Source organism: Botryllus schlosseri, chromosome 8, assembly GCF_051294905.1.
Source record: "Botryllus schlosseri isolate E-star chromosome 8, Bs_hap1, whole genome shotgun sequence".
Taxonomy (NCBI): Eukaryota; Metazoa; Chordata; class Ascidiacea; order Stolidobranchia; family Styelidae; genus Botryllus; species Botryllus schlosseri.
Window position 1 is genome coordinate 20,482,765 of NC_137243.1, and position 13,482 is coordinate 20,496,246.

At 40.0% G+C, this 13,482-nt stretch overlaps 1 protein-coding gene and 1 pseudogene across 1 annotated transcript in view; both read right to left on the minus strand.

Moving 5' to 3' along the window:
- The window catches only part of LOC145445025 (enoyl-CoA delta isomerase 1, mitochondrial pseudogene), a 288,929-nt pseudogene that overhangs the window by 99,275 nt on the left and 176,172 nt on the right, over positions 1 to 13,482 (minus strand).
- LOC145445007 (uncharacterized) overlaps positions 1 to 13,482 on the minus strand; it is a 125,210-nt gene that overhangs the window by 46,782 nt on the left and 64,946 nt on the right. Inside the window, exon 4 of the mRNA XM_080323093.1 lies at positions 13,061 to 13,234. Coding sequence (XP_080179219.1) covers positions 13,061 to 13,234 — 174 coding nt within the window. The remainder of the gene's footprint in view (positions 1 to 13,060; positions 13,235 to 13,482) is intronic.

Below are 13,482 nucleotides of genomic sequence, written 5' to 3' on the forward strand. Positions count from 1 at the left end.
ACCGAGTAGAAGTAGCAATTTAACAGTCATGTAAAAACTACGTCACGTAGAAGTAGATAAAAAAGCAATGATAGTTACTCAAGTCAGTATAGTTTCAAAAAGTGGATTTGGTCGACGGTTCGCGTACGTTTAGCATTTAATGGAAGGGAGCGACTTCCGCAATTGCAATGTGCATCTTGGCGGCTAACGTTAAATAACCCAGGACGCTACAAATAGGTGACATTGTCGATGTTGTCGTAACTATGTTGAGCTACCGTGGTACAAATGCTTTTTCGCCCAGTTGTAATGACAATTTTACTCAGAAACATGATTCTTCCTAGTCTCGAAATTTTAAGTGTAAAAAGTCTTTTCACCTAAAAAACTGTAAACAGAAGTTGAAGTAGTCGAAGAGCATGTCCATTTTGTGCAAGAAGTACAAATAAGCAATGACTCTTCGAGCACTCGAGAAAAGTATAAGTACTGCGTTACTAACCACTGCTGAGTGCGAGCGAGAATTTTACAAAACTCCTCGGCAAATCCTACCCGCGAACACCCGACCGGCGTGAGCGGCGCGAACAATATCGAGAATTTCCGAGTCTAATGATTATGAAAGAGCTTTTCCCAGGCGCTCCATTGCATTATTAATGCGTCGGCATGAAGAGAAGCGGCTCTCGTTACGCGAGCGCGAAGTTCTAGCCGCAGTTTCTGCAGCTTTCAATTAATTTAGCAATTCGAATCCATATACAAACGCATCAATTTTTAAAGTGAATATGCGCGCGGATGCATCGCGTCCATATACGTACGCTGATATGGGAATGTGTATTTCTGGAGCAATTTTTTGAAATGGACAATTATACACAAAATGCGATCTCCTGCATTAACGCTGACATTTATAGTGCAGGTATCATAATTAAAGGCTGGACTACCTACAACAGACCTGGACAACTAGATGATTTTAGTTCTATAATTAATCTAATTAAAGTGAAATGCCGGCAATCTAATATACATATAATTTCAGAAATGTTTCTTTGCTTTAATTTTAATCTAATTTTTGAAATTTTGTTCTGTCCTGATTCCATTATAAACTTTTTCCTTGTATTTCTGTAAATGCTATAGGAGAACTGTGTAGTGAGAAATGGTTCATGCTTGCTGAACAGACATTTGCTATTCTCGTGAGAATGAGAATAAACTACGGCTTGATATGAACGGAACTTCATTCAAATATCCACGTTTTTACGAATTCAGTAATTCTAATTTTAATCTAATTTAAAACAAAACTGTGTAGCTATAATTCTAATTCCAGTCTAATTTTGAAAATCCGCTTCTGTAATTCCCATTCTAATTCTAATTTGGAGAAGCTGTACATTTCCTAGTTGGCGAAGTCTAGCACACTACGAATACTCATTTGTGAACTACATTGCCGCCATCAAGCCCGTATGTGTATTGATTTTGGCGTATCGTGGCAAGCCCGTTAACCAGTAAGTATAGAGTTATGTAGAGTTGGGATATATTTAGGATCTGCCGCAAGGGACATTATGAGCAGCTTCGACAATTGCGAACCACTTGGTTGTGATTTATAGCAGGCGCGTCAAACTCAATTTTGACTAGGGTCACGTCAGTATATTGGCTGCTGTCAACGGGTCAGATAGCGATAACAATAGAAACTGCTTGATTTCGTGAGAAAACAAACATGGACAATGGCTTTACTGCAGGGTCCTCTGACAGCGGCCGAAATACCTTTCCAAATTGTGCCCCTTACATATCTCACCGTTTTGCGTTATATATAACAATGCAGTAACAAAACTGTATTTTACAACAATGCCGATAGGTAGAAACGGGCGAACCTGGTTTTTGATAGATTTATCTTGTATCTATACTCAAGTTGCGAACGTCAAATCCGGAGACAGGATATTCTTAGACTGATTTCAAGATGGTAAATGTGGAAAATGTAATCTTTGGTCATATCATAATCTTGATGTATAAATTTTCAAACCATCATGGCTCTCGTGGTCATTTGCATTGATCTGACGGGAAACACATTTGACCGCCGGGCATAGAGTCTGACACTCTCGACCTAGTACCCAAACACCACATACGCCAGATATAATCGAATCACAATTAAATCCCTATACCGTTTTGTGCAATAAAATGTCCTAATCGATAGAAAGTATTCAAATTCAATCACCTTCTCAAACAGTCAAAAATTTATCCCAAACACATATGAATCCGTCAATAGAGTTTGGTTTGACCATCTAAAATTGCGATCTCCGTATATTTCCAGTTAAGCCAGTCAATTAAAGATCAAAGTATGGAAGCTTTTACACTAATCCGACAGTCTTCCAGAGGCACCCGAAGTGTACGTACATGGTTATTAGGATCAAACCGAATTGAACGCCATGAAACTCTACCCGTGAGTACAAAATAACGATGTGAGAGGTAGGCTTACACTACACTCTCATGCAGAAGCTAAAATGATCGTAATTAAATTGTATAATCGTAAACTCGTAACTCCAAAGCCAAGTACGCAAGAAACCATTCCTATTAGCACAATCAGTAGTGACAACAAAATGGAGTAGACGTCGCTCTTGCAGATAGCAGACGGTATTGTTTTCCTTTCCAAAACAAATGTTGTCTTGAACATAGTGACATCATATCGAATCTATGATGTCACGGCATTGTCTAAATTGATTTTATACTGATGTCACCCATATGACTCTGCCGATATCTAATAATCATCAATTACCAAGATGTAGTAACCAAGTCACAAAGTTCCGAGTCACAAGTCAATTTGACTTTTATCGTATGGACTCGCGTCAATCGAGTCAATTTGGGCCTATTGTTCAATTGTCTGTCCTGATATACAAAACTTGAATGAACCATGTAGAATGTGTCAAGTCGTATGAATCGAGTCATGCGCAATGACTAGAGAACAAGTCGAGTCAATACACGAATTGACTCGAGTGAAGTTGAGTCAACGAAAAATCGCGACTCGAGTCATTACAATCTTGCTAATTACAGATACCGCATGGGCTGAGTCATTATAAAGATTTATACACTCTTGCTTCTTACACTGCAACGTTAATCTTTTCCAGAAAGCCATCATAAACACGCAGTCTATACCGCGCGACATACTTCTCGAAGAAATATTGCAACGTACGCGCGTCACCTATACCAATAATTATAACGCGAAAATAGCAAGCCTTCAAAATTAAATATTCTGGCGTCACTGGAAAGCTCCACAAACGCCACAACACAGTCCTAATAGAGCGGCAGGCCTACACTGTGAATGAGTTTTTTTCTCGCACAGCTATACGCTATATCTCACGGTATGGCGTCAAGTTGGATATCGATATTTTTCTTTGTTACGCTCAACTAACGTCCTATTCGAAGTCATAAAAGCATAGTACACTGAAATTCAAAAAATCAGTCCGCTAGTTCAAATGCGAACCGTACGATATTCGTCATGTGCGATATAGAGATCCACGCCGTTTTGCCGTACAATTTTGTGCAAGCGTGCAGCGTCATTTGCGTTTACCCAGATACATCCGTAGGTCCGTCTCGTGTCGCCAGTTATATATAGATCCATAATTTCTTCACAGTTCAACAAGGGGTAAACTCACTAAACTGTACTACACTACATTGAATAGTTGTACTCATACCCCATACTATACTCCTTATCGGTACTATTTGTAGTATTTGACTATGCATCAAGCCTGGTTAACAAAACAAATGTTCCATTTTGATACTGCACAGTGCACACGATCTATCAATGTATACTTATACAATACTGCATTAGACATAACCTTGTGGTAGCACAATAGCAACTCTCCCAGATAGCGCGCCTACTCCCGGTGAAGTCGTCGTATAGAAATAATCGATTTCTACAATTCTGCATTATTGTACAACTTAAATTGAAGCGATCCACCTTCTATTGTACCCTGTTCATCTGTACTATCGAGAATATAACCACTCAGTACACGCAACGCAACACTTTGCCATATTCAAGGGCCCGCAAATGTTACACATGTTCCCCCGTATACTCATTATCATGAAGGATAAGAAAACAGCTCCCTCGACACGCTACACCGACGGGGAACATGGTTTCAAGGTCCAATCAAGTGTCACATCGAGTGCAGAGTACAATCAAGCCACGCTAATCGTGGCCTGTTCAAACATTATCAAAACGTCCGTTTTGAAAAATCACATATTAGTTTATAAACGCAACGATAATACAGCGCCGAAGTGTACAACGGCTTCAATTGCGACAACGGGTTTTAATTGAAGTCCAAGTGCGTGCAATGTATTTGATAGAGTGGATAATAAACCTTCTAAAAAGTATTGCTAAGCAGACACGTAATTGAATCAATTCACATCATAAAAAACGTCGAGACCAAAGAAAAGCAATAACTAATCGCCCTTGAGTAGGTCTTTAATCGGCGTCATTTTCGAATTACTTTTGAAAGAGCCAGGGACTAATTGAATTATCATCGATGGCGTTCAAGCGGTGCAATACGGAAAGAAATTAAAGGCGACCTCTCTATTCTTGCTGCGAACGTGTGTACGAACAGTCGGGCTTGACTCATGGATGAAAATTTGTGTACCAGCCTACGATACTCAAATGAAATATGCATGACTTTTACTAACAATAATAATGACTTGAAACAATTATTGTTAACCCGAACAGCGCTGAACACCCAAAAAACGTGCTTCGTGACTTGAAAACCAAATTCTATAAATCAGGGATAAAACTTCGATTTTACTGCAGATGGAAAGTCATAACATCGTTTAACGCAAACCCCGAACTTCACGATAGGGGACATCTGGAAAAATGAAATAAATCAAAGTAATTCCACGATGAAATTATTTTCGTATTCAATGCCAATAAAGATAATCGGTTTCTAATTCATCCATTTCAAGTTTACCTCGATGTAATTATTAAAAACGTACAATTGAATCATCTGATTTTCTGAAGGTTCTTGCATGTGACCTGTTACTATACAGTCACTCTTTAATATGATTCTGTTAAAATTATGTATTTTAAAGTTTTTTTGCCTTGATGTTTCATAGTAATAGTAATCAACAGGGTGTGGTTAATAAACTACGGGCTCGTAAGCTTTATAAGATTTTGAAAGGGTACATGAACTGAACCGACCGCAAAGGCGATTCCGCACCTAGAGACCGAACGATTCAAACGCACAGTATATATTTCCAATTTGTTTTACGTCTCGACAGAAATTATGATAAATCAATACTTTTCCCTCATACTCGCAAATATATTCACAACAATGGACGGATTGTATCAATTCCAAACCGCATATACATACAGGGTAGCAATAGAGATTGTTACTGGAATATATGAATCAATACTTCGCCGGACTTCTTTTTGCTCTGGCTGACCTGGAACGCGTGTCTGGGGATTTGTAGCCGCCTGTAACGGGTGCCTTTATTTTGTACATGCAAGCTAATGAAAAGCTAATGAAGCTAATTAAGCTAATGAAAAGCTAATTGAGCTAATGAAAAGCTAATGAAGCTAATGAAAAGCTAATGAAAAGCTAATTAAGCTAATGAAAAGCTAATTAAGCTAATGAAAAAGTAAGCTAATGAAAAGCAAGCTAATGAAAAGCTAATGAAGCTAATGAAAAGCTAATTAAGCTTATGAAAAAGTAAGCTAATGAAAAGTAAGCTAATGAAAAGCTAATGAAGCTAAAAGCTAATGAAGCTAATAACTATGCTGTAGCACGGGGGCCTTTCGACCCACCTGGCGGGAGCAGACCTTTTAACGTGGCCCATTCATTTCAAAGGGGAGTTTGGACTTTGAAAAATTTCGAGCTCGCCTATATTTTAACGTGAGCGACATAACTGCCGCACTTTGCCGCGCGTCGCATACCCCAAAACATGCGGCCCTATAGCAAATCACCTATACTTGCTCGGATCGGTCCCAGATTTCGTGTGAGACTAGTCGTGGGGGGTGTTTGGCCGCGAAATTTTTTAGAAATTTTCCGATTTTCCGATCGGTGCGATTTCTTCACAGGACTCAACTAATTTTGTTGTGAATCCATCATCTGGATATTCGATTCCAAATAGGGATTTCTGATTCATGATTACAATAGTGCCTGTTCAGATTCAGACCGACCAGTGGTTGTCAAAATTTTCAACCTCGCGGCACCCTCTGTAAATAAAAAATAGTCCGTGGCATCCTGGCACAGTGCTTCTCGACCTTTTTTTCGCTAACGGCACCATGCAAACCGGAAGATTTGACGGTACCGACAGACATACAGAGGTGGCCCGATCGAGACAAAAGAGGTACCGGCGCGTGCTACAGCGTGCGCCGTTTTGACCGATAGCAGAAAATCGGGAATCGAAAAAAATTAAAAAATTATGAAATTTCTGAAAAATCGACCGGGCCCCGAATCGACCGAAGTCCAACTTCCCTATCCTTTAACATGGGGACGAAATTGAAAACAAGTGTAAGTCTGAAAAAATTTTCGGAAAATTTCTTAAAAAATTTATCGTGCATTTGGAATCGAATATCCAGATGATGGATTCACAACAAAATTAGTTGAGTCCTGTGAAGAAATCGCACCGATCGGAAAATCGGAAAATTTCTAAAAAAATTCGCGGTCAAACACCCCCCACGACTAGGCTCACACGAAATCTGGGACCGATCCGAGCAAGTATAGGTGATTTGCCATAGGGTCGCGCGTTTTGGGGTAGGCGACGTGCGGCAAAGTTGCGGCAGTTATGTCGCCCACGTTAAAGTATAGGCGAGCTCGAAAATTTTCAAAGTCCAATCTCCCTTTTAAAATGCATGGGCCACGTTAAAAGGTCTGCTCCCGCCAGGCGGGTCGAAAGGCCCCCGTGCTACAGCATAGTTGTTAGCTTGATTAGCTTTTCATTAGCTTTTCATTAACTTACGCGTACGTTTCATTAGCTTACTTTTTCATTAGCTTAATTAGCTTTTCATTAGCTTGCTTTTCATTAGCTTACTTTTTCATTAGCTTAATTAGCTTTTCATTAGCTTAATTAGCTTTTCATTAGCTTAATTAGCTTTTCATTAGCTTTTCGTTAGCTTAATTAGCTTTTCATTAGCTTAATTAGCTTCATTAGCTTTTCATTAGCTTGCATGTACAAATTAAAGGCACCCCCTGTAACCCAGTTACGCTAAATACCAATTCTATAGGAGTCAAATGCGTTTGAATGAACTGTATTTGTTTATCGCGAGGAAAGGAGTCATATTTTGTGTTATGTTTTGATATTCATGGCCTTTCGACTACTGTGGTAATTGGTTATGATTCCATATCTGCAGATGTGTGTCACGGCCCACCTCAAGGCATTTTTAATACATCACTTGTAAAGATCAGATGGCATGGATGAGCCTAGATAAACCTCCGACACTTGGGAAGGGATTCTGGACTCGATCTTGATGGGACTCGAACCCGCTACCATGCCATGTGTAAAAAGCACTAACAATACTCGCGGCCGCGGGTTATGTTTTTACTACTTCCTCGACAACTTATAAAAGATAGTTCTGAATTTTGTAAAGTAGATAGTTGCTTTGGGGTTTGTTTGCATCACCGTTTTGTGATACATCGTCATAACAACTGGGTGAATATCCTATGTATCGCGGTGATCGAATTTATATTCCAAAAATTACGCCTTGTTTTGTTTTGTGTTATTCATGGTGTTTGTCGACTATACTGGTCATTTAGACGAGGCCAATCGTCTATATTTCAATTCCGTATCTGCCGACTTGTAGCGCGGCTCACTCCTCGGCTTTTTCAAGGCATCGCTTTCGCGGATCAGATGCAGTAGGAGGAGCCTAGATAAACCTACAACACTCACACCTATTTTTAGTGTCACTATTAGTTATTCCGAGATAGATACACTTCGCAATTTCGTAGATTGAAACTTCCGATTTACTGCGATGGGCATGCGACCCCTAAACCGAATCTAGGTTTAGAAAATACTTACAAAATACGTTTAAAACCTTCACATTCTACTTCTACTTGTACTTGCAATAATTTTGACATGTCTTGTGAACCGCTAGTAACCTGGACGTAACTATAAATTTATGACATTACGTCTAGTCGTCTACCTATAATTGTGCATTAATACTGACTACTAGGGATGGTGTGAACCTCTGAAAGGTTCAGGTTCGTGTGAACGCGAACCTTTTTGAAAGGTTCTGTGTGAACGCAAACGTGAACCTCATGACGTCACGTGACGTCATATTGCTAATTCGAGCCCTATATTTCAGTGAAGTGATATATTAATGCAGGCCTACGTAGCTGCCCGATACCTATAGCGACGACTTGGGCCACATAATGCCACAATGCTGAAGTACATACTGACTTTTTAAATGTCGCCAAATGTATCAACTGGGGCAATCAAACGAAATAATAATCCCATAAAATCAATATTTTCCGTCGCTCTGCCAACAATTTCGACGAGGACTTGCATGGGAATATTAGCTTACGCGTGAATGGTCTAGGTCGGACAGTATATTCGGCGTCTGATAGTTGCTGCGTTGATATTGAGCAGAGTGTAAAACGGGCTTCTATACTTCCTACCGATATTACCCCATTAACAAGTTATGCAGCAGTGACCAACACCCTAATTTCACGGAATTGGTTTTTATGATACAATAAACATTTGAAATCGAGATCGACCCCGCACGCTTGCTACATTTTTTATACAATAGACAACGATGTCAATGTCATTGATTGATTGAATAAGCATCATTCCGCGATTACCTACTTGTAGCGTATTTCGTTCTTGATGTTGTGTGAGTGCGGGCCAAGCTCACAGCAGAGAGTCACTAAATATTCACAAACGGAAAACTGGATATTTCGAGCAAACTTTTATAACAAAGCAAGTAAAATCTTTGAGATTGTCAATGTGCATGCTCGTTAAGTGTTGATTTTTTATTCTGCCAGCCTCATGCATAGAGTGGCCCGCAGTTGCAATTCAATAAATTTCAACTAAGATATTATAATGACGTGAAAATTGTGATGTATGAAAAAGGTTCACAGTGTAGAACCTACCAAGGTTCGTTGGCGAACGTGAACCTCTAAATTTCCGAGGCTCACACACAGAACGCGAACGTGAACCTCACGTTCACACCATCCCTACTGACTACTCTTAACTACATATTATGCGAGTTTATGAATCCATGTACGTGTGAACATCCGAAACTTTGGGACGTGAACTTAGAACATGTGACAGATCATCAACCAGCATGCGGGTTGAAGTTAGGTTCAGGTAGGCTTACCATACGTCCTCTTTTAAGAGGATTCGTCCTCTTTTTTGACTTTTTTGAAAGTGTCCTCGGAGGACGCCCTTTTGTCCTCTTTTTTGAGATTTTGTCCTCTTTTTTGAAAATTTAGGCAGATTTAGAGCAAATTGCGAGTGATATGCCGTATATTAGCACAGAAGTGAAGCTCCGGCGGGTATTTCGGAGTGAAAAACGGTGATTTCAGCTCTGAGCAGTAGTGAAGACCTTTTTTTTTTTTTTTTTTTAGTCAACCGATCACAAAGTGGGAAAAATTAACCGCTTTTATGAGAATTTCACTCCGGTTTTGCATGTTGCAAATTTCTGAAAAAGTGTCCTCTTTTTTGAGATCCAAAATATGGTAAGCCTAGGTTCAGGGTTATAGTGTCGGCAATATTTGGCAATAAGTCACCTCAGCGTTACATGCTACATTGTCCCATGCAAACCTGTAGATGTTCATTGTGTGCCCTGCTAAATTATCGGGCAACCGAGTTTGCAACTCCCATATCAACCACATATGGATTAGGCGAGGCATGGGCTTGACCATAGAACCAAATCCTCGGCTGGCAGATATCGACCAGTACACTGCTCAGGCCTTAGACTATATGACTGGATCTGGAACTTGAAACTAATGTAATGACCCAGGTTAAAACAATAAATCCACCAATTTGTATGCGTATCAGCTTTGAGCAGATAACTCAAGTTGATACATACACAGCGGGGCTTATCTAACCTGACAATTACCGCCGTAAAGGATACGCACTAGTAACGAATTCCACCGTTAACGGCAAATTCTCCGCATTCATGAAGTGTCAAAATGATAGTTTTTTCATGAGGATTCTTAGTCTGAATGTTCGAAAGCCTACTGCCCTTTGGCAACGACGAGAAGTGCGTTTTTCATCGCATCACGTTTTGATCGAGTTGTATTCAACCATAACACTTTCAAAGATTTCAACGCAGCGTTTTCACACCTCTGTTCTATACGTGTATGGGGATGATGTCAGTTTCACAGTCAAGTGCCGTAGTTTAGTTTGTCGTCGACGAGGCTGTTCACGCGTCGTTGGAAAGTAATTTGTTGGACGCATCTGTCCAACAAGCCACTCGTGTTAGTGTTGAGTAGCCTATTGACGGCGTTGTAGTGAAAAAATGACTTCGATCGAGGAGACTGGCGTGGGTCGAAATTTGTGAGATCCGGAGCTACTTGCCTGCGCTCTAAATATGATGCGGTCTCAAATAGAAGTTGAAGGTGTGAAAAAAACTGGAAAATCCATTTTCTTAAGACACCCACCGTATTCGAAATACAGCCTAAAGATTTACTTTAAACTTCAATCTTTAATTCGAAACCACTTAATATTGTAGAGCGCAGTCTTCGTGGAGAGCGGTATTCGTGGCTATAGACATTCAGGTGTATATTGTCGGAAGCATAATTTTATAACAAGGATCCAAGCGAAACTTGTCAATACTACTCGAAATATGTGATTTGGGTTTTCATTAGAGTGCAACTGATAAGTCCAATAGCAAAGAGACATGCGCAGATGTAGAATCTGTTATACTTTTGTTTTAGTAGGCCGTGATCCACTTCAAATTTCTAGTTAAAAATTGAACTGGACAGCTGTCAGTAGCAAGCTCACTGGCACGACCTAGCGGACGTCAATTTGCAAGGCTTGTTGATTGATTAATTAGAGAGAGGGGCGATATCACATACAATTCGTTTGGTGTTAATCACCGATTCTGACAGTATACGCACCAATAGAGATAAAATGATAGTATAACTGCATTTCTATATCCCCCGAGTGAATGTATTATAGTTGTAGGCCAGGGTTGGACTTAGTTTGATTGAAGTCGTTTCGACTCCTTCCTATCTTTTCATTGTATCGCAATCTTGTGCTGTTTAATCTCATTATATTCTCAATAAACTGAACTGAAACCAAGTATACTATTTTCAAAAAAATCGAAGAGTGTAGATTCAAAATATGACCTTTCATCACGGATAAGGCACTGTAGCCTATCCGAGCAAGAACAGAAGTTTACCAATCCTTGTACAGAAGCAGTCTCCGACCCATTCCGCATCGGCTTATATCTCATTTCGAAAGTAAATTACATTGGCACATGTTTCGAAAAAAGTAATAATACAGCTCAGAGAGTTTTACTAGAGGGCAGTATTAATATGAAAAATATTAGCCAACGGTATTAAACACCAACGCACTAAAAAGACAACTGATTCGGCTATGACTTAAACTATACTTGCCTTTGTTAATAATTTGCAGAAGCCTTCATAACATTGCTCAACGGCTTTATTTGATAGTGATATTGATATCGTGATACTGTTATTTCATGTCAAACATAATAAATTAAAACCAACCGCACACACGATATCAGAACTGATCAGATATAGTCAGTAACCAATACTTTTACTTTTTCCGAGTATATTCAAGCAGGGATGGTGTAAACCTCTGAAAGGTTCAGGTTAGTGTGAATGAGTTCCTTTTTGAAAGGTTATGTGTGAGCGAGAACGTGAACCTCATGACGTCACGTGACGCCATAATGCTAATTCCAACCCTACATTTCAGTGAAGTGATAGTTCAATGTGCACTGTGCAGTGTAGTCTGTACACTGTACAGTGTAACCATAGTGTCATATATGGTGTCGACACAAGCAAATCTCACCACCAAATCATTACCTTTCTTTTTATCTGGAATGCTCTATTACCAAGCCTAGGCCAATAAGGCACTTGTCAGGAATATAGGAGTTTTAACGGAACAGTGACGTTCACGTTGGAATTAGGTTTATCATTTTTTTTTATCACCACTCGGATTTCTCCGAGTGCCAGAGACCTTTTGCCTCAGAAGCAATACAGTGGTATCATTGCCGCGACGCCAGCTGCATGAGCTCTCCCACTCTCGCTGCGCAGCAGCTCTTTTGCTCTTGAGCTACTCTCCCGTTTCGCCAGACAGCATTGTTGCGTCCCAATGCCAATCTCCATAACAATAAAAACTTCGAGACTGATTGTGGGGGTTCCACGGCCGCGAGCGGAATAAAATTTATATTTCCGTAATCAGTGCAGAGTCAGCTTTCGATTGATACCCGTTTTACCAAATTCAATGCTCGGCAAGCCGGTCAGAAATGACCGTCAAATTGCCTGTAGCCAAATGGAAATTGTGACGTGAATCAATTTCACTGAGTCGTGAGATTTGCTTGTATCGACACCATATAGGACACTATGCTGCAAGTTTTGTACGAAACCTTTTGAAAAGAAGCCTACAACTCCTTTCGGATAGGTTATATGCGAAAGCTACGGTAACATTTAAATACGACATCGCAATTAAGCAAAACTTTGCAATATAGTTAGGGCTATAGCAAACAAAAAAGCCGCATTTATTTTAAAACTTTACCGAACAATCACAATTAGTGGTCTTTAACAGGACTTGGCGAGCTTCACCTTAGCAGGAACAATACAACCGCGAATAAATATCTACAAACTAAAATGCAGCATTAAATGAAGTTTCCAATAATACGTTGAGGTGCATAATTATACCGTAATGACATTTAGGTTTAATGCTGATTTTTCATGGTTCACCGGCCCGCAACATTTGATTTGAAGTTTTGCCGGTCCGCGGCGTCAAAAAGGTTGAGAACCACTGGGTCATAATCAATGTTCAATGTAAAATTAAAGGTAGTTTAAAAACACACAAATTGAGTTGAGAGTGCAAGCGACAAACCCCACTTCAATACTCCGAAAAAGTAATGTACTTCGCTAATGGGCATTTCTGCGTCTAACTATCTTCAATAGAGGCAGGACAAAATATTCACCGTTTACAACCAACTGGACCCAGGTTCCATTCACGTACGGGGCGCTCTGTTGCCCAGCGCCGGTTTGTCTTGTAACGCCCAGAAGATAGACTTTACAGTTGTACCAACCGTCGTCTTGCGCCATCACCAGATGGATGGAGAGGTCCGAAGTGCCTGTCCTCAACGCCATTCGACCTGTTATGAAACGGATATTGATGTATCAGCTGATGCACCAAGGTTAGGAACGTGACTACAGAATGAAACGGGGAATGCGGGAAATTGCGTTCGTATAATGCTACTGCATTTACTGCGATCTTGCAATATCGCTTAAGCCTTAATTTCGATGTATATATTGAGAAGAAGTCATAGATTGTATAGCTACGGCCGGTATAAGTCAAATTTACATTACATATACATCGATTTTTCAGATAAAAGCATCAGCA